Source organism: Nestor notabilis, unplaced genomic scaffold (genome assembly GCF_000696875.1).
Source record: "Nestor notabilis isolate BGI_N333 unplaced genomic scaffold, ASM69687v1 C15425094, whole genome shotgun sequence".
Taxonomy (NCBI): Eukaryota; Metazoa; Chordata; class Aves; order Psittaciformes; family Psittacidae; genus Nestor; species Nestor notabilis.
Window position 1 is genome coordinate 1 of NW_009951655.1, and position 20,863 is coordinate 20,863.

The 20,863-nt window shown below is 37.3% G+C and overlaps 1 protein-coding gene across 1 annotated transcript; it reads right to left on the minus strand.

Moving 5' to 3' along the window:
* Nucleotides 1-639: 639 nt before the first annotated feature.
* Nucleotides 640-16,922, minus strand: LOC104412362 (sodium channel protein type 5 subunit alpha-like; the record flags this gene model as incomplete). The annotated part of the gene is made up of 15 exons (XM_010023069.1): nucleotides 16,668-16,922; nucleotides 15,543-15,667; nucleotides 14,522-14,626; nucleotides 12,795-12,923; nucleotides 11,945-12,036; nucleotides 11,091-11,312; nucleotides 8,850-8,907; nucleotides 8,062-8,203; nucleotides 7,404-7,601; nucleotides 6,268-6,447; nucleotides 5,309-5,710; nucleotides 4,502-4,631; nucleotides 2,319-2,557; nucleotides 1,778-1,978; nucleotides 640-993 (listed from the first exon to the last, which is right to left on the minus strand). Coding segments are annotated over exons 1-15 (2,832 nt in total), but the record flags the coding sequence as incomplete, so codon positions are not given.
* Between the last annotated feature and the right edge of the window lie 3,941 nt (nucleotides 16,923-20,863).

The following is a 20,863-nucleotide window of genomic DNA, read 5'->3' on the forward strand; positions in this document are numbered from 1 at the left end:
TGCCGGCTGGGCTTGAACCACGACAATGCCACATGCATTATTCAGCCAAAACAACTTGTCAAAGATTATAGTAGTAACAAAGATTACGGTCGTGGCTTGGCAGTTTAATAATGTCCCTTCTTCAAATTAGCTTTTCAATATAAACGTACTTAGAAATGACTAAATAAAATCCTGATTTCAGTGATAGGAGTATAGATTCTGCCATTTGCTAATAAAGAATTCAATACTTGCATGAGATCTTGAAAAGAAAAAAGTATCGATTTTTTGATTTACAGAAGGACTTAAGCATTTAGCTCCATTAATTGAAGTAGGTAAACCATAAGCCTTACTGATTATTTACATCCAAATCCCAAGATGTGAAGAAAAATAGTTGCCTGTGTTACATTCACTGCAAAGATATTCATCATCACATTGCCACATGCAAAGGTCGAGTGATGCTGTGTGCAAAGCACACAAACTGTGGAAATACGGTTAGTGGCTCCAAGGCAACAGGCAAGGGGCTTTTGCAGACCACAACATACACAGGTAACTTTTCCACCTGTGTTTAGGGAAACTATCTTTTGTTGGGGGAAAAAAAATAGCAATTCAGTAGATTCAACTATAGACAGGATGAAGAGAAAAAAATACTGGAAAACTCACCACTAAATTTCCTATCACCATGACCAGCAGAAAGACAAGAAGGCATAGTGGTGGTTCAGCAACCACCATGCAGTCCCACATGGTCTCAATCCATTCTCCACACAAAATTCGGAAAACAACGAGGAATGAGTGGAAAAAGTCCATCATGTGCCAGCGTGGCTTGCCATATTTGTTTATTTTATAGCTGTTGTCCAGATAGCTCCTCCCAAAAAGTTGCACCCCTACTATAGCAAAAATGAAAACGATGATTGCCAGGACGAGGGTCAGATTACTCAGTGCTCCCAGGGAGTTACCAATTATTTTAATTAGAGTGTTTAAGGTTGGCCAGGACTTTGCCAGTTTGAAGACCCTCAGCTGCGTAGCAACATAAAACATAGTGTTAGACATCAGTAGAGATAACCCATCTTTGCACCATTCAAATCCTGCAAAAAACACTTTAGATATTCTGACTTCAATGTGCAATATTTGCAGCACTGTGACACTAAAACTTCTTAAAAGTATTCATAGATTTGTTTTGTTGGTTTTCTTTACCTGAGTAACATGGCAAGCATAAACCACCTCATAAATGACCAGTTCAACTAGAGTCCCTGATAAGTCTTTGGCCCTCACAGGTAGGTATCCATAAAATGCACCTGATGTAGATTATGGTGCATAACTTAGGTGTAACACAAAGGACCAAAGCTGGAAGACCAACATTATTATTATATTTATTATTATAAAAGGAGCTTATCTTTCAGTACAGCAACCTAAATCAGTCCATGTTATATACTATGAATACCTTAACATCATTTCACATCTATATTTAAGAATTGGGGGTTTTCTGTATTTGTACTCTGACACTTTTTTCTAAGTTTCCTGTGCTGGTTTTTATATTTTTGACACCAGTTTTATAACATGACTATTCTGGAATATTTTTTCCTCTGACTTTTTCTTAGCATGTTCAGAAGAAATATGTCATTTAAGCTCTGGCTTTAATATCACAAGTAGTTTGAGAGTGTGCTTCTTATTCCTAGTGCCAAGAAGAAGAAAAAAATATTAAAAGTAATAATTTCCTACATCCTAACAGCAGACAACAGAAGTATTCTCTATTATATTCACAACGTAAAGTTTTATACAACTGATTAAGTGTGAAGCTTACCAGTCTAAAGGATCTTAAAACTGACAGGGTTCCTCCTTTTCGCCTTTCTTTCTTGCTTTTTTGTTTGGGTAAACTCAGTTCAATTAAACTCAATGTGACAATTATACTGTCAAAAATGTTCCAGGGCTGCTGAAAGTAGTAATAGGGGTCTAAAGCAATGATTTTTAAAATCATTTCCGCAGTGAAGATTCCTGTAAAAACCTGTAACAAAGAAAGAGTAGCATCAGCCTAAAAAGTAGCCATGAATTTGTCTTACTTTTAGATCATGTTCCCGCAAGTAACACTCATGGGCAGGTCAACAAAACCCATTTTTATGAACTTCTAATACACTTGTAATTAAAATGGGAAGATTGATTTCTTCCTTCTCAGGAGTGTGTTAGAAGTATATTGATAAAATCTGGAAATTGTATATATTAGAAATTTAGAGTTTATAAATGCAGAGTTTGCTAATCTTTAATTTTTACGGTTACTCTGTCTCAAGTGAAAACACCCATCAATCAACCCTTGGTGTAAAATGTCACACAGCTGAGAATTTGCTTACCAAGTTGCCTACATTAAGCATTGTTTTAAAATTATCTGACATATTATTGTGCTCCAGTGCCATGAACAAAGTGTTCATCACAATGCAAACAGTGATGGTGAGATCAATAAAGGGATCCTTTATGAAAGCAGCCACTTTTGTCTTGATTCTCACCCAAAGTGGGCAACAGTCCCAAATTAGATACTTTAAAGCAAAATTATTCAGGCAGGGTGGGCATCTCCGCCGAGATTCTTCAAGTTCTAAATGCAAAAGAAAACCCCACTATAATTAGTTATCACTGAGCAAGATGATGAAACTACTATTTCAAGTATTCAAAAGACCAGAGAAGAAAAAGGAAACCTCACATTTCACACACAGCCCCCAAGCTTCCCTCCACTTTCTACCATTCATGTAGTCCCTACATCAGCTAGTAAACATGAAGAAAAAATTCAGAGAAAAATGGATTCAAAATGCATTAATGTAAATTTACTTCAAAAGACTTCTGATCAGGTTTTATTTGGCTTAAACTTGTATTACAATCATCTGACTAAATTCATGTTTATGATGCAGGGGCCAAACCACAGTTTGTAGGTCAATATAGCAACCAAGGCACTTTTCATCTCATCTTCCGTAGGTGTCTAGGACAGTGGCTGTATCACACCCAACATCTTTTTGTCTCCTCTGACTCTCAAGGGAGTCTAGAGAGTCAATGGCAGCCACAGGAATGGGTAATAGCTGAGGCAAATACAAACTACAGTGCCTGAAATTTTACCTTAGGCTACTTCTACTGGAAAGGTCATGTCTACAATTTCCCAGCTGATACAAATTGCCACACTGGTCCATTTTCTGTAATTAAAACATGGGACAGAAGCTGTTCTGGCTGTGTCATTTTTGGCCATACATAAACCTCATATCCTGTTTTCTTGTACCACCAATATTAAGGATTCCTCCAAAATACTTTTGACTCTGCTGAAGCCCCATGCAAATTCATTGACAAACTGGAGCTTAAAGCTAAATACAAGCACAGTAGGAATTACTAGTAATCTGGTTTTCAGAGATCTGAAAATCTTTTAGAGATCAGATGAGCTGGATCTGAGTCATATCCTTTTCTTAGCTGCACCTATCCTTACTTCTTCCCATGGTCTAGTTTTCATTTCTTCCCCTCCAGGCTCAAGTCTCAGCTCCCACCCTACACTGCTTATTCCAGTGTGACCATCTTGACTCAATCCCACTCCCAGTCTAGCTCTTGTCCTCTATGTTTCTAGATCAAATGGCTTTATGTATACAGTGTGTATCCAGCAGAACTGGTGTTCAGGTCCCAGCAAAGACCTTTTCCTCTCCCCTTTCAGATGCCTGTTTTCAGGTTAATCCACAGCCACATAAAGCTTCAAGTCCTATTCCATCCCAGTTCACAGCTGAAAGTGTGCAACAAAACCCTGACCTTTATGAATTACACTGCAAAGCAAGACTCCACTGGATGTATTGCAACTGTGATTGTCTGAAGACAAAAAAATATTAAAATTTAAGAACAAGGACCTCCCTGCCACAACAGATCTACCACCCATGCCACCCCTGCTAAATCCCATACTTCTGGCACAAGAACTGGTGACAGAGCTCCTCTATCACCAAATGTAAAAAGACTGACTTCCTCATCCTGAACAACTTGGGCTGAATTTTTTCAGTAAGATCTGCAACAAAACTACCAGTCATCAAAGTAACTGTCAGTGATAAACACCCCAAAATAAATCACATGGAAAGTTAAAGGAATAGAATAGTGGGGTTAAGTATTCAGAACCTAGGATTTGCCACAACTGATTTTGCTTGTATAACCTTATTGTTGGATTCTGAATGCCTATGGCTCTGCCAGTGACATATCACAAGTCACAGGGTCAGGAGGAGGAAACAGTATCCCAGTCCTGCACCTCAGATGCTAGAGAAATCCTTTTCATCCGCTTTCACTCCAATCCCCTTCACTGTCTGTTCTACAAAAAAAGATCTTACAATAGGCAAAGAATGTGTTCCAGTACAAAACAACTGTGTGATAATGCTTTATTATTTTTTTTATAAAAGAGCTATATTAAACATGAAACACCTAACTACACACCTACAAATCTCTGTTAACCTTTTAGAAATGTATTGACATTTTGGTCTTTCATGCTAGCACTACCTTAGGATTGAAATAAGCATAATGAGGAACCACTTACCCTCCAAGACACTGGTAATTATGCTAACTGCACTTGCTGCCCTTTGTCTCTGAAGTGCCTCATTAAAGTACTCCACTGACAGATGAGGAGGCAAATGCATCACGCTGCTCTCATCATTTGCAGCTGGCTGCTTAAAGAAGTAAACATGATTAGGGAGATACTACAGGAATAAAATTAAGTAGGATGTGATGATGGGTAACTATGGAAGTTAAAAGGAACAATGACACACAGCCAAATAAATGTACCTTTTTACAAGATGTAATAGTTGTTAAGAATGAAGGTCTTACTTTTCAGTAGTAACACTGCAGTATATGGATCCTGCAAGGATGTAGTAACAACAGGGCAAACACAAACATTGGAAATAAGTCTATGTGGGGAAACAGGCATCAAAAATATTCCAGAGATTAACTGACAAGGAGACATATGAGAGATAAACTGGTAAAAAAGCATCTCTGCCCACTTGGGGTACTTACAAAGTTTCTGCATAATGCTGAAGGTGCTATGAAGGAGAAAGAAATTACAGGTACTGCTCAAAATGCTCCCACTGGACAGGGTATGGGATAAAAAAATTCATTGGTGACTTGTAACTCCAGCACTAGGAACCTTCAAAACTATGTTAATACAACTTGCGAATAGCAGAAAAATGAGGTTTATAATGCTGAAGTCTGGTTTTCAAGAACTCCCCACATCGGTATATTTCATTTTATATCACTGTTTGCCATTACACTGAAACTCTTGAAAAAAACCTGCCATTTGTAGAGAAACTGTAATATAAAGTATTTATTGAAAATAATATATTTTCCTTACCAGCTTCGCCTTTCCTGGGTCTTCCATTACTGGTGGAAGCATTACTCCTTCAGAAGACACTGGATCTACACTGTGCACCCTGCTGCCTCCTCCTCCCGTCACTGAAATCACACCATTGCAATCATCCATGTTAGCCCACTTGCTGCTGTGCACGCAGTTTGGGGTGGCAGGGTGAGAGCTGTGGCTCATTTGACTTTGCACACTGGATCGTCTTCCCATCTGCGTGATCGACAGCGACCTACACTGGATTTTGTGTTCCCCAGCACTGCGGTTTTCCTCATCACTGAAATCCGTTCTGGAATCAACTTCTAAAGAAGGTATTTGGAAATTGAACACGCTCCCATGGCTAAGCCTGCGTTTCGCCTGGTTTGCATTGGGACTGTACACCAGGCCAAGGAAAGACTAAAAGATCAGGAAAAGCAATATAGAGAGAATGGTATAATATCACAGAGAAAAATTGGGGAAGCAATAAACGCTTACAGTTTCATAGCATTTCCTATCAACCACTGCAAGTCCAAACCTCTTATTTGGTTCAGATTTTTCATGAAGGTTTATGCTTAGATTTTAAAACTCAGATAATAAAATTCTATCAGCAGCAGCAGCTATTTTTGTGATAAGCTTTGTATTTATGCTTGAAGTGAGAAATTTTAAACAGAGAATGATGGCACAGAAGTTAAATTCTGATAGCCATTCACCTTTTTCTGTTCCTCAGTGTTATAGAAAATGTATTTTAACTGTTATTATAACTTCCCTTCCATCCTTCATTTATAGTATTTCCTTCTTTTTCAAATTAATTTTTACATATAATTCTTCCTTATTCCAAAAGGTTGTTTATTTTAAAGATTTAAGAGTGATTTTTTAGGGTTTTGTAATGGGACTTGGTTTGTGCTTTCAAGCAATTTATTTTAGTAACAAAACTGGAAAAGCTGTAAGGATCTCAGATTCAGACAATAGATTACCAACTTGCGTTGACTATCTGTGGACTGTGACTTGGGGAATTGTTGTTCTTCATTATCTTCTATCCCCAAGGACTGATTTCTCTTTTTCCTGTTGCTTCTTTCTTTGATTTCTTTGGGAGACAGAGAAGAGGCTTCAAAGGAGCTAATTGACAGGATATCAATTCCTTTAATAGCCAGTGACTGAAATTAAAACAAAAACATGGTTGACATTTTTGCTGGGTACTTTGAATATAAGCAGAAAGAAAACACTTCTGTGCTGTATATTATTTCCTCTTAACAATTTGTGTTTCACAAAACTTATTAAAAATCTTCCATTTTTAAAATCTCCATAAAATGAAAGAGGAGAGGATTTCCCCAACATACGCAGCACTGAACAATATGCTATTTGCGGTATGTTACATGATCGTGTGTATTGAGCCTTCCAGGGACAAAATCATCACATTAGAGTTCTTATTCTTCCACATGGCAGATTTGCTTACAACAAAAATACTCCATTTGAAAATGACATTGTAGAATATATCCTTTTCCCCAGATTAATGCTCAAAGAGCATTAAAATTCTGTCTTTCCATTGACGATCCTTGGGACTGTATTCACACTGTGGCTGACTTTCTTTCCCATACTGAATTTAGGACAATGTTGTCAAAACACAGGAGTCTTTTGTTCCAGAAGCTTCTAAGCCGTTTAAGTTACCAAGACACTTTCATTCAACTTCAGTAGGTTTTGGCTCAGATGCTAATGCAGTTAATCAACAGAATTACCGTATATTTCTCTGCTTAGCAGCCCACAATGATAAAATTGAATAAAAATTAAAATACAACAACATTTTCTTTTGGAAGCTGCTAGCTAGTGGAATTTTATACTTCCCAGATTTTAAAATATTATTTTTCTTACAGTTACAGAAGCTTTTAATACTCATTATCCACAATAAAAGTTATTGTTTCACGGGAAAAATACACAGCTGAACATGGAAATACTCCTGTAGCTCTAGGAATCACTACTTTCAATAAGTTATCACTTGCTCCTGCTCCCATGAGTGACTGCTTTACACAGCTGTACACAAGGAGTGATGCTTTCTCCTTATGTGACTGATGCCAGGACACTGAGGCTAATGCTTGCAAGGGAATAATTTACATACCTCCTGCTCCTTCTGTAATAATTCCATGGCTTCAAGAAATTTCCTTTCCTTTGCCTCCGTTTCAGCAATGGTGGCCTTGTTCTGCTCTTCATATGCCATTGTTACTACAGCCAGAATCAAGTTGACTAGATAAAATGAGCCCAGAAATATGACCAGCATGAAGAAGAGTATATACACCTTCCCAGCAGCTCTGAGGGTCTGTAAGCAACACACCGCAGAGATAAAAATTACCATAAAAAACACCAAATAGTCTTTCAATGTGTCCCTGAAATTCTTTAGAAGCACCCAACTTCCTAGACATAATGGTTTAGGAAGCTTAAATGGAAATATACCTTCCTTGGCCCTTCTTCCCCCCTCTTTGTATACTATCGCCTAGGAATAACTGATTGTAAACCCCATGAGGATGACTGAGGAGGCATTGCTATATGTTTGAAGGACAATACAGGACACTTCTAGAGTTTTTTAAGTCCCTAAACAAGCATTGTGATAGGTCTATTTCTGGGAGGCACAGCTTGCAGAAAGGAAGGAGGGAGGATGTGGGCTCAATGACTTGCACCTATTGCTTTTACTTGAGGTTTCTTGTCCTCTCTACACAATTTCTGCTTTGGCTCTTTCTCTTCCTGGAAGACCAGTTCTGAATTATGCACAAAGCTGATACCTGCTGGTACAGACGCTCCCAGTAGTCCTGGGTCATCAGGCGGAATAAGGAAAGAAAAGCCCAGCCAAATGAATCAAAACTAGTGAAACCGTAATCAGGATTTGGCCCGATTTTCAAGCATATATAGTCTGGAGGACAGAGCCTAGAAGTAAAAATAAAAAATGGAGCTCTTTTAAGCATGCAGATTTCAAGGAGAACTTCATCTTATGTGAGACTTCTGATGATTATTCAGCTTTGTGTTTCATTAGACTGCAAACCCATTGTCTACTCCAGGTAGCATTGTCCAGAAAGTGGGATGGAAGAAGCACCACCCATAACCCAGCAGCAAAGGAAGAGAGGCTGGAGCAGACCACCAACCCAGGACAATTTCCTCATCCCCTACCCTTCACTGTAAAGTAGCCATATCTCCCTCCTTGCCCAAACCTGCCCTCCAAAGTCCATGTTTTGTTTTTCCAGTTTAACACTCATGAGCCTTCAGAGAGGAGCATATCTGTCCTGTGCTATATCTGAGATCTTTCATGTTTTCAGTTCTCTTGTACATCCATGGTGAAGAGAAACATAGCGCTTCTGGAAAGGCTCAAAGAAATTTAGACGTGAATAAGCCAGCTGCAGGTTCATGTTTCTTTCCTTGTAAGTTATCTGACTGTTTACTATGTTTTGTTGTTTGGGTGCATGTTTCTGCATTTAAGGAAAGCTTGGAATTTCTGCTTATGTCTCATATGACTGAGCCAATATGGAAGCACTAAGACAGACAAAACTTCCAAACAAGAAATATTAAGTGTACTTACCCAGCACCAGGGCCACATAGCAAAATATCTGAGGTGCCCTCTTTTTTAGCAAAGTATGCTATAAAAAAAGGGGGGAAAAAAGTGAAAAAGAAATCACTTGCAAGCCTGAATCTTCTACCCTTTAATGTGAGCAGTGACAAGCAATCAGCGACCTGTAAGTGTATGTGCACACACATAGGTTTCCTACACTCACAGTAACTGCATCAGATTGCAAGCTGTCCTTATTTATGTGTATGCACAAATTTCGAAGTGCAGGCAGTCCTTAAAATTTCAAAAAATACTATTGCTTTGGCCTCATCTGTATAAAGGAAATGAAGGATTGGAGGGCACAGGCTCAAACACAGTCCCTGGTTTGGTAATAGCACAAACTCTTTTTCACCAATAACAGTTAGCCCTCTCCCAGGTCAGTCTACAAACGTAATTTGGGATAGCATAGACCACTTCTACTGGGCAATAAAAAACAAATCTCTGTTCTGAGAGGGAAGAACTTGGATACACACCATGTCATGGCACTTGCTTAGCTGAGAAATACAGATTTCTCCATTAGGATGCTCTAGTAGCCTTTTTGACCTCTTTACCTACTTCTCTTAGCTTTAGTTACTCTGCTGCCTGAGCTAGTAGCAGACTGAAAGTAATAGCTTTAGTGCTATTAGCTATTTAGCCCCATTAAGATGTGGGGTTATTGTCCCAGATGCAAGAGAGGCCTCATGTCTTCCTGGTGTTTCACAAACCTCAGCTGTGCTCATCAGGTAAGTTGGCATGATTCAGAGCCAAAAGGAATCTTTAGTATCAGCTGTACCATACCGTGTTAACACACCACAAAGGAATGAGTTGTTATCTCAGCTACTTTCCACCCAATTTTTGTTCAGTTCTGTTCCTGCCAACCAACAAAAAGGTTTTTTTAAGAAGATTCAGTGATAGAACTTCAGAGAATCATAATAACATCTAGTTCTCCAGGTAGGAGTTGTGAACTTCCCACAAAATCTGGATCAAAGCAGCCCATAAAAAATCATATAAAAAAATAATTGAATTCAAAGCTGGGCTTATAGGGCTGTAAGTCCTAAATCCTGTGGGAAAGTCACCTAGCTTTCATTAAATCTCTCTGGACACTCCTATTCTTTCTACCATCATTGCAAATTACCCTGAACACAAAATGTATTTTGTTTCCTGTTTCTTCAGAAAAAAAAATTAACATTTTAATCCAAATTTTGTCACATACATGGTCTCTTGTGTGGTATTCCAGTTACCACCTGGTTTCTTTTGAAACTTGTTTTCAATTATGATTTTTACACATTCTGTATATGTAAATGACTCTGTTCTCAGGTACGTTTTTTGTAGGTGCAAAAGTTTCTTGCAAAAAGTTTTTCCTCAAAAATCTTTCATACAAAGACTTTCTCCCACTGGACTATGAAGTTACTAAAGAAATCCTGTCTGAACAAATCTTCCACACAGAGTGTATGCAAACAGAAATCCTGTGTGGCTTTTTTATGTACTTCAGCATTTCCCCTGCGAGAATGCTTCTCTCCTTGTATAACTACTGCTATGTCTGAACTCTCTGGTGGAGATTTTCTTCAGTGATGAAGCTTTATTCTTATTTCTGGCATAGATTTGTTTACTTTGTATTTTTTCATGTATAGTGAGGCTTTTCCTTTAGCACAAGGATTTTTCTTACTGAATTGAATCTTATAGTTGCTGTTCCTCTGAGAATGGTTTGGTGCATTTTCAGTTCTCTGCTCAATTCTTCCATCACCAGACTTAGTTGTATACATGAAAGATGTATATTGTATATATCTTACATAAGACATAAAAAGAAGATACATAGGATGTAAAGAAGAAAGTAACTTTGACTTTTAAACAAATTCCTCTGTGTCAAACTGAGCAGCTGTGTCACACTGGGCAGCAAAATGAAGATGTATGGACACTTCAGCATGTAGCAGAAGGTGAACGCTTGGGGATTACAGCAGAGAATGAGCTAGTACATATTTCGGTTATTGCCGTATCATTCTGGGAAACAGAGCTGGACGTTACTGGAAAATTTGGGAGTGATATTTCTTACAATGAGGGAAGGGATGCACTCCTGGATGCCTGCAAGCTGCTCTAGCAATATGAAGGCCATTATCAGGTGGTTACTCATCAAAATATCAGCCACCAAAACATCAATATAATTTACAGCAGTGGTTATATGTGCATTCATAGATGTCTATATTATCATCTAAAAAGGAATTAAGGAGGAAAAGTTACCTGTATCATTAGCAAACATTTCATAGGATTCCCATGTTTTGTTAAGGAAATAAGGTATTTTACTGAACTCTGTAGAGTTCCTCACACACTTTTGTCTTAGATTGCCCTTAAAAAGCTGGAGACCAATGAGAGCAAAGACACTCAGGCAGAAAACAGTCAGGATCATCACATTGGCAAGTTTCTTAACAGACTGGATAAGCGCACCTACAATGATCTTGAGTCCTAGGAAGACAATAAACAAAACAAAACTGGCACAAAAAACTGAGATTCATACATCGTGCTTGATTAGAGATAAAACAGTGTATAGCAACCAAAGTAACAAAATTACTGGAGAATACATGGCAAATATATTTGCAATGCAAGTATAGTTTGGATGACAGATTAAATGAAAACCTTTTTTTTTCCTCATTTGATTGACTCTAAAATTTCCAGGTGTTCCTTTAATCCTTATGAAATATTTGGATAAGGATGAGGCACCCAAAACAGTCCAGTTTTTCTTATCCAGAAAAAGTAATATGCGGAATTCAAAAGAAATTTCAAAAAAGAAATTTCCAACACTGGTAATCTCTGAAGAAACTGGAAACAAGAATGGATATAATCAAAAAGATCTGAAAGAGAAAACAGAGCCAACCCACTGGTTCTTAATTTGTATTTCGTCATGAGAAAGAATCTACTGGCATTATAACTAAGGGAAAAGTGAAAAGGAAACTATTTTCCCAGGGATGATGTAATATGGTTAACAGTAAAGTCTGTTCAAAGGAAAAAAAAGAATGGAAAGGCAAACCTAACATTTTGATTGGAGCAAAGAATCACTTATAAGTAGCAGAAAATATTCAGCAAATAGGGTTTCTCACCTGGGACTACTGAAATGGTTTTTAAAGCTCTCAGAACCCTGAAAGTCCGAAGGACTGACACGCTCCCCAGGTTACTAAATGCTCCCACATATCTGTAAAGTCAGGACATTATATGTCAAGTGGTTAATAGGAGTAAACAAGGCAATTACTTTAGAGTGGTCATTCTGAACTGTCAATCCTTCTGAGCATATTTTTAGTATTAATAAATTACACAGCAAAAATTCGTCTGAAGACTTATAAAATAGAAACCCATTTCTTGATTATTAGTTTCTTATGAGGTAGATTTTGGCTTGTGCACTTTTGTGTCAGCATCTTCAGTATCATGTATTTAAAATATAAACAAAGATAACTCTTAAAATTATTCATTTCAGGTGGAAACACTGGCTGAACTGTTTTGATCTCTCATCTGTAGGCTTACTTAACCAGTATAAAAGCTTTCTAATTACCACAAACTGAAGCTCAAACTATGATTTATGGAGACAAAGACCACAAATTTAATTCACCATCCTAGTGTCTATACATATCACTTTATTTTCTCTCTTACACTTCACAGAATTAGTATGGCTGTATTACACAGCCCAGCTATTACATTTCGTTGATTGAAATATATCCATTCCTGTATACTCACCACAGAGTATATCTTACTCTAAACAGTTCTATTCCCTTCTTGAAAGACTAATACGTTGTTGTTATACAGTGACTAATAAAACAAGGAGAAGATTCAATGTCCTAGATAGTTTCAGATGCAATTAGGACCCACAGGTTGGTTTTTGTTCTTCAAACAGCCTTTTGCACCACATCAATAAGACACTTCAAACAGATAATCCATATTTTATGTATTCCCACTTACGCCATAACAATAACACTGAAATCCAACCAGTTCCAGGGATCTCGAAGGAAAGTGAATTCATTTAGACAGAATCCTCTTGCCAATATTTTTATCAATGATTCAAAAGTGTAAATGCCAGTGAAAGTAAATCTAAGGAAAGGAAAAAAGTGCCAAAGGAAGACGGCAATATTAGCAATTAACAGAAGAGACCATCAGACTATTCATTGTCTAAACCAACAAACCAAGCCAATGCTGCAGAGAAGTGATGGAAAGGTGGCTGTTGGTTTGAGTGTATTCTATCAGTATCTGACTCATATGGACTTCGAGACTGTAGCTGACTGCAACCTGTACATGGCTATTGATGTACACACCTGTGACATGGGTTTTTTGGCATTCCACTATTTTTTCCAAATTCTTTCATGTGAATCCCCATAGTTTAAGAAACACAAAACTCCTAGCTACTTGCTAAATAAAGATCAAAACTTGTTGTCTTCCTCTGGTTTCAAGTGGCTAAGTGAATGTATGATATGTTGTGTATTATTTACTTTGGACACGCAGCATCCATTTCTGTGCAGAATGTTTGAAACACTTAGATAAATATAAGAGTAAAGGATTTTCAATTTAAGATGGCAATTATTCTTATTAATGGAAAATTATCAGTAAAAGCTCTCCTGTACTTACTGAGTGCATTTCTCATTTCAGCAAGGCAGCAATCTCCCTACAGAATTCAAAAGGCATTCATTTTGTAGTCAGCAAATGCACTAAGAAATTATTTGGATGTAGTGCTTCCCTTTTCATTTGGAAAGAAATATTCTGAAATTATTATTGAAATGCATTTCAACAGCAGTCCTGATGCCAATAGCAGCTACAACTTTTATTTAACCTTTAATATTCTCATAGGTAGTGAGGTATCACAGCATCTTCTAGAGATATGTATATCAATACCATGCTTGCTGAGGATTTGCCATTCCCAACTGTTTCAGTGTCATGTAACATGAGATAGAAACAACTTCAGACCTGTTTTTAAAACTAAGTATTTTGGAACCTTGTCCTTTGCATCAGGTGTTGGAATTATCATATTCTAACAATTTTATGCCAAATAGAAAAAATAAAAGCTGAAATATTCTTTTAAAAAAGTAAAAACATAGGATTATCCAGCTCAAGTGTTACTACAAAAGCACAGGATTTATTGTGACTTAACATTGCAAGTGCTGGCAGCACTGAAGGTATGAGTTTCACTTTCTAGCGGCATCCTGCAGGCCAGGAGCTTTTGACAGAATACTTTCTTAGAGCAAAATGCAGCATTTCAACATTATTAAAAAGAATTTTGAAAAAAACCCAGCTCTTGATGTGCTTCATCAGCATCAGCGACAATGGGAAACGTGTCTGGATAAACAGTAAGTAATTACTGAGTAACTTCTGGAAATGGGATAACAAACTGGAGCAGTAGGACAGACACGAAGCTAGTTCAACAGTGGAACTTAACCTACACTTACTCTCTCTGCAAATACCACAGATACTGTAACACCCCAATAACACCACAGATATTGTAACACCCATATAACACCACAGATATTGTAGGTATTGAGTTCAAAGAGAAAACTACTCCCTCAAAGAAAAACAAATGTCTTAAGCAACTTTCCATCTACTATCCCCCACCAACTATCTTGAGAGAAGGGGGCAAGATAAGTCTCAGTAATTCAATGTAACCACAGAATTAAAAGGCATACATACCCCCAAATACTTACTCAACATACTTGTTCCACAAAGGAGGTGGAGAAGCCTTAGAGGACTCAGTCAGAGCCATGAATACACAGTTAGTTATAATAGTGCCCATGATAAACAAAGTGAATAATGTAAGTCGTGGGAGTGAAGGCAAAGAATATGACATTGATTCAGAAATGCAACTAAATATTCTATCAGTCACAGGCTTTAGCTCCAGGTATTGTCAAACTGTCATAAACCCAGGAGCTGGCCATCTTGCTGCCCAGGTAAAGTCTCAAATGATAGACATCACTCCTCCAAGGATGTCTGTACAATGATACAATGTCAACTTTGGACCCATTGCATCTAACTCAGTTCCACAGAGACGGAGATGGCTGGAAACCTAAAATCCATACAGGTATACTGCAGACTGCACTGGGCCTGATTCAGCCCCAAGCAACAGCTCTGGTCTCATTCCCCAGTGCCAAACTGGAGCAATACACTAATGACTCCTTGCCCCCTAAATTTGATGTATGAGATGGGATGTATATTACCTTTACATTTCAAAGGCATTTCCTGCAACAGCATTCCTGGAAATTTTCACTTTCATATACGTAAGATATATTTTTTTTAATCCAATTTCTTAAAGAAACGGAATTTGCATATTTTTTCTTTACTTAAACTGGCCAGTGGTTGATCAGCTTTGGTATGTGAGTTGAATTTATTTCCTACAGTCTAGGAGAGAGAGGATAGAGATCTTATTCATCTTCTCATGGAGAAAGGCTTCATCATGAGGTACTTGTTTATGAGACATCAGGAAGTCAACATCAGAGATCATTCTCAAAACACGTATCTGTAGAAAAATTAGGCTTCAATACTCCCAGTACTCATTATTTATTTCTGAGTAGCACAAAAGCAACAAGTCAATAATAATTTCTAAGGTAGTTCAGGATTAGAAATAATGTGGAGTGAGGAAAAGACTAAATTAATTCAATGCTCTAAAATACACAAGCATGGGATTACAGAGGGATTTGTACTCAAGAAGAGCAAATGAAGCCAAGAAAAGGATATGAATGTACTAAAATTTTAATTGCTGTTCTTCGAATTGGATGGAAAGGACTGAGGATCCATAAGGCACGTGTAGCAGTAAATCTGAAGATTGTTTTCTGCTTGTTTAGCACTATGAAGATCTTAAAAAAAAACAAACAAAACAAACCATGAAGTAAAGTTTTCAGGAACTTGAACAGAGAACATCCTTGTTGCATCAGTGATGAGCAAGAGCTTGATTTTAACTTGAATCTGTGTTAAAATGGGAAGACTCTGTAATATTTTGCTATCTTTTCATCATAAAGTGAGAGATTTAATACCCATTAACTGTAAAGCTGTAAAAAAATCCTTGGCATGAACTTCTTTTTTAAACCTTAGGGTGTGCAAAGAGTTGTGCACAGAACTAGTCTTGCTTATGACTATTCTCTCAAATAGAATCTCTCATTGAGTCAAGATAAACAGAGGTGAAGGAAAACCTGCAACCTTTAACATTGTTTGCTGTTGTTGATAGTGATCCTCTAGCTCTAAGACTGCAGAAATTAGTTTAAAGAATTAACCATTTCTCAAGCAATAGGCATAATTTCCAATGGATTATCTCCCATTTCTCTGTTCTGTATTGAAAATAAAATTCTTCAGTATTTCATGACTAGAATATGGAGCTTTAATTAGTTTTTAAGGATTGAAAAAGGTTTTAAGGATTCATCAGGAAATATTTTAAAATGCTTTTTATACATAGGTGATCATTTATTGTACATGTAGGTGGAGCATAACATTGAGATAGAGAGGAACATAGTTTTAAAGTCATGACATTTAAGAAAATTTACAAAATTATAATTTCTTGTAGATTTGACTCAGCCCCCCCTTTTCTTCCTTTATCCACTTTATTTTTTCTGCTTCCATTCTGATTCAAATGGTAATCAAGTTCTTACTATTTAATTCCTATGATTCAAAATTAAGCTTTTCTAAAGAAGATTACAGCATGTCATTCAGCTGTGCCAACTGTACACATTATTATAATCTAGAAAGGGATGATCATTTTCCAAAGGGATGTAAGCAAAATTGTTTTAATTGATCATTCACATAAACTCTTCTTAGCAACACAATAAGACAAATTAAAATCAAAGTGTCACAGTTGGCTCTAACCTTACGATCTTTGTAGTATGGATCAAGATCCTCCAGTGGCTCCCCAATGAGCTCTGGTGGGGGGTTTCCATAGAGAGCTGGTAACTTCTGGAAAGCTTTCAGGTCAAGTTGAGGACGTGGTTTCTCCTCAGGTTTCTGGTCTATAGTATTTCTTCTGTGACAGCTCTTGGCAGCAGTTCTCTTTTTGATGGCAGCCAAGGATTCAGAAGTGAACTTACGAAAGTTGTTGGTATCAGGTAGTAAGAACTCAGCCATTTTTCATTCTTCTTGTCCTGTCACTAATTCTGTCCAAATAATAGAAACAAGTTGAAAGAAATTCAAATAACTCCAAAATAGGTAAGTTATGAAAATTAAAAGCTGGTTTCCCCTGTGTGGCTAATAACATAAATTTCTGAGCCATCAGCTTCTAAAAAGAAAAAAAAAATATGATCAGTAGCTATTTCAGTGAGATGTCTGGGGATGTGGACAGACCTCTGTAACCTTCAGAGTACCTTATTAAAGATACCTGTTTTCCTCAATGCTCTTGAGTTCAGAAAAAAACCTAAGGTTTAACCCAGTATTTGGAAAGAGGACAGTAAAACCCAAACTGCAGCAACATCGAATATGTGGAAGCTGTGTCAGCAACAGAAGGACCAGGTATTAACTAGTACAGATGTAAACACATGGATAACACATCCTGGTGGTGTCAGCACAGGAATGTGTTGTGTTTAAGCATCAGAAAGTTTAACTCATGACCCATAGAGTCACTACTAACTGATACGGTGGTCAGAAATGCTTGATCTGATAAGTATAAAGCACTAATTTTATGCCCATTTGTCAGAACAACAAAAGTGAGATTATCCTAGAAAAATACTTTGTATTATTTAATGAAGAATTTTGGTCAGGTATTGAATACAATCCATTTAACTAAATGTTACCTGAGTCCATACTACAGCAGCATATTGAATCCAACCTTTCACCTTTACACTGAAAAACTTCAAAGCAAGCCCATGAAGTGCACATGTATTGACAGTGAAAAACCTGGAAATGGTATAGAGAAAGATGATCCAGACCTGCATCCTTGTGCTAAACTCACTCAGATGCTCTTTAAGGAGATTTCTATAAAATATTTCCTTTGATTATGACCTCTGGGAAGACAGTGTTGATTCAGTATAGTCATGGAGCTACAGAGACAGTGCAATCCCACCCACACACTGTGAACTGAACCCATCTGGTAGAGGACTTTACCCAGGATGGATCACTGTTGACTATGTATGGAAGACTGTATTAGAGGCACACAGCCAGGTCCTTCCATCCAGAAGCTGCTACCACCACTTCAGTGCGTCCTTCAAATTTCATACCATAACTAGCAGTCAGATCTTGGAAAGTTTAAGATGTCTTTGCAGGACAACTGCCAGATGACCTACTCTTGCACCTTTCCTTTCCCGGCATTGTATGCAGAAGCCCAAGAAGACACAAAGTCTGAATCAAGAGGCTTTGTTCTACTGAAAATAATTTTACCATCTCTGTGCCGACTCCCTATATCTTCCCCTGCCATGATGTGCCATTTCACTTCCCCCCAGATACAAGATTTCAGTTGTCCTCACACGGCTGAACTGTAAGAAACCATTGCTGTGAGAACAACAGCAGTGTTGCAACTGTAGTGGAATATCTGCATTTTTGCAGTCTGCCTGCTTTTCCCACTAAATAAGCATACAAAATTAAAAATATGAGAAGTAACCCTTGCTTCTAGCACAAACTAGCAACATTTACATAAGAGAAATAGGTTATTCAGGCAGAAATATTCATTATTTTACATTTTTCAAGATCAAACCTGGAAGCTCTGCATAGCATCATAGCAAAAATGAAAACCGTAACGTCCACTCACAAGTTTTCAAGTCTTCAGCTAGCCAAAGCGGTATTTGTTTTGTTGACGCTCAGGGTAATTTAGATGTTGTGGTATCAGTAATGAGAGCTGTGAATGATGCATGAAATGACACAATTTCTGTGCAATGCACAGAGGGAATACAATAATTACTTTATTCTGCTGTGTGCCAAATCATCTAAACATACCCTCCCCTCCCCACAGCACTTCCATAAAAGTCTACCTGATCTCAGAAGTTCACCATTAAAATTCTGGTTTTGTTGCAGATATCTTTACAGTTTTCTCTGCTCTTTTCCATGAAACAATCTTTCAAATCCCAGAAAAGAAACTTTGATTGTCACACTGTTCTCCCTTAAGACTACTAGAGGGTAGATCAAAATCTAGGAAGACAGGGTGTTGCTCTCCCAAGGATGGGGAAATAAAAGGAAGCCAGAAGGCACGCAGAGTTTGCAGGTCCTTGACTGGAGCTGGGGACCAGGCAGGGGAGTCTTTCCTGGGGGGTTTATAAATTGCTCCATAGGTGAACAAACATTAAGGAAAGGAAATAAAGTCTTGTGCTTGCCGTGTCACATGTCAGTAGCAAAATGCCCTTTGATAGAAGATGCAAGCCATGGAGTAGAAGGCTAAAATATATTTCTAATTCGTGCGCAATTCTGAGCTACTCAGCCTAGTCCTGAATAAAATCTAATTTTTATTAAAAATAAAGTAATTCAGAAAAAGTGTTCTGATTCATTCAGGCACTTTTAAAAATATGCCCAAAGTAATTTCTGTTACTCATAGTCTCAGGGAGAGCAGTATACAAAGTACAGTCGAGATGTATTCAGTTTTTTTGTATGACGAGGGTTGATTTTAGCAATTTGACCAAAAGAAGTAAAAAGTGTTAATATAAAACCATTTTTGCCTTCTATGTCACAAAAGCAACAAAGTACTATTTTGTCCTTTTCTCAAGACTTGAAATATCTGCAAAATAGTTTGACATTTAATATCTCTTTAAAATAAAAAGTTTTCTTATCCTTTGACTGAGGACCAAAGAATGCTGAATAAAATCAGCATGATTGAAGACTAATAAAACCAAAAAAGCATTTAGGATTTGTTATTTTAGTTGTCAAATGTATTTCCTGTGAGTTATTTGTCAAATACCAAAATATGTAGCTAGATGGCTTTCTAAAGTAAAACTGCTTTTTTCCAACTGTGTTTTCCTCTTTAGAAATACTCATTGTGACACACTGGGAAACAAGGTTATTGTCAAAGATGTTTTCTCTCATTTTCTTGTTATTGCAGTCACCCCAATTCAATCCTCAATTAATAAAAGTTGTTCACAATTATTTGATTTCCTGGCTTCATGATCTATTATGAAAAGAGGTGAGAACTTGTTGACATTTACTGTGATCAGCATGGCCAAGGTAGTTAGAATGATCAGAGTGGCCAGGATTACCTTACTACTTTTTTTTTTTCTCTCTCTTTAGCTTGGATGATTGCAATTCTTGTCTGCAAAAACTGTCACTTTGGTTTAAAAATACTTTCATAATATGCACTGAAATTATCTCTTAAGTAACTGGCATAATAGTTGAAGACTGTAAATGAAAGCCTCATCCTTTTGAAACAGCTGAAATGTTATTGTCTTCAGTGTAGCTGATTTTTTGCACACTTCTGCATCTTATTTGATGATGACATCCAATACCTGGATACTGGAGCAAAGGAGCAATGTTAGGGACTCTAGACTGATACAGCTGGTTATAACTCAAGTAATTATTTGGGGAGTCAAAACCATCAATATAAACCTTGGAAAGACAAGCCAATCGCATCAACCAAAGTTACTATGGTAGGCTTGGTCTTGTGTTGCACCTTTCTACATCTGGATTACCAGCAGGTAAGACAAATCTTTCTAGAACCAAATAAGGAAAGATTGAGTTAACAGCAATTTAGAGCTTCTGTAGAACTGTTCTATACTTTCCTCAAAAGCTTTTCTATATTTTAAGACAGAGGATTTAACCAAACCAAACTGACCTTATGTTAATGATCTTTAAAACTTGTATGAAAATAACTTTTGTACATAAATGCATGTAAATTTTTTATCATAGAGTAATTCAGGTTAGAAGGGAACTCAGGAGATCTCTAGTTTAACCTACTCCTCAGAATGGGTCAGTGATGAGGTCAGGACTTTATCCAGACAAATCTCCAAGGACAGAGATTGCACAACCTCTGAGAAACCTGTTCCAGTACTTGACTGTCTCAATCCATTTGGACTCCTTGATGTTTTCAATTCATGCCCCTTGCCTCTTGTCTTCCCACCATGCACCACTGTAATAACAAAAATAATAATAATGTATTA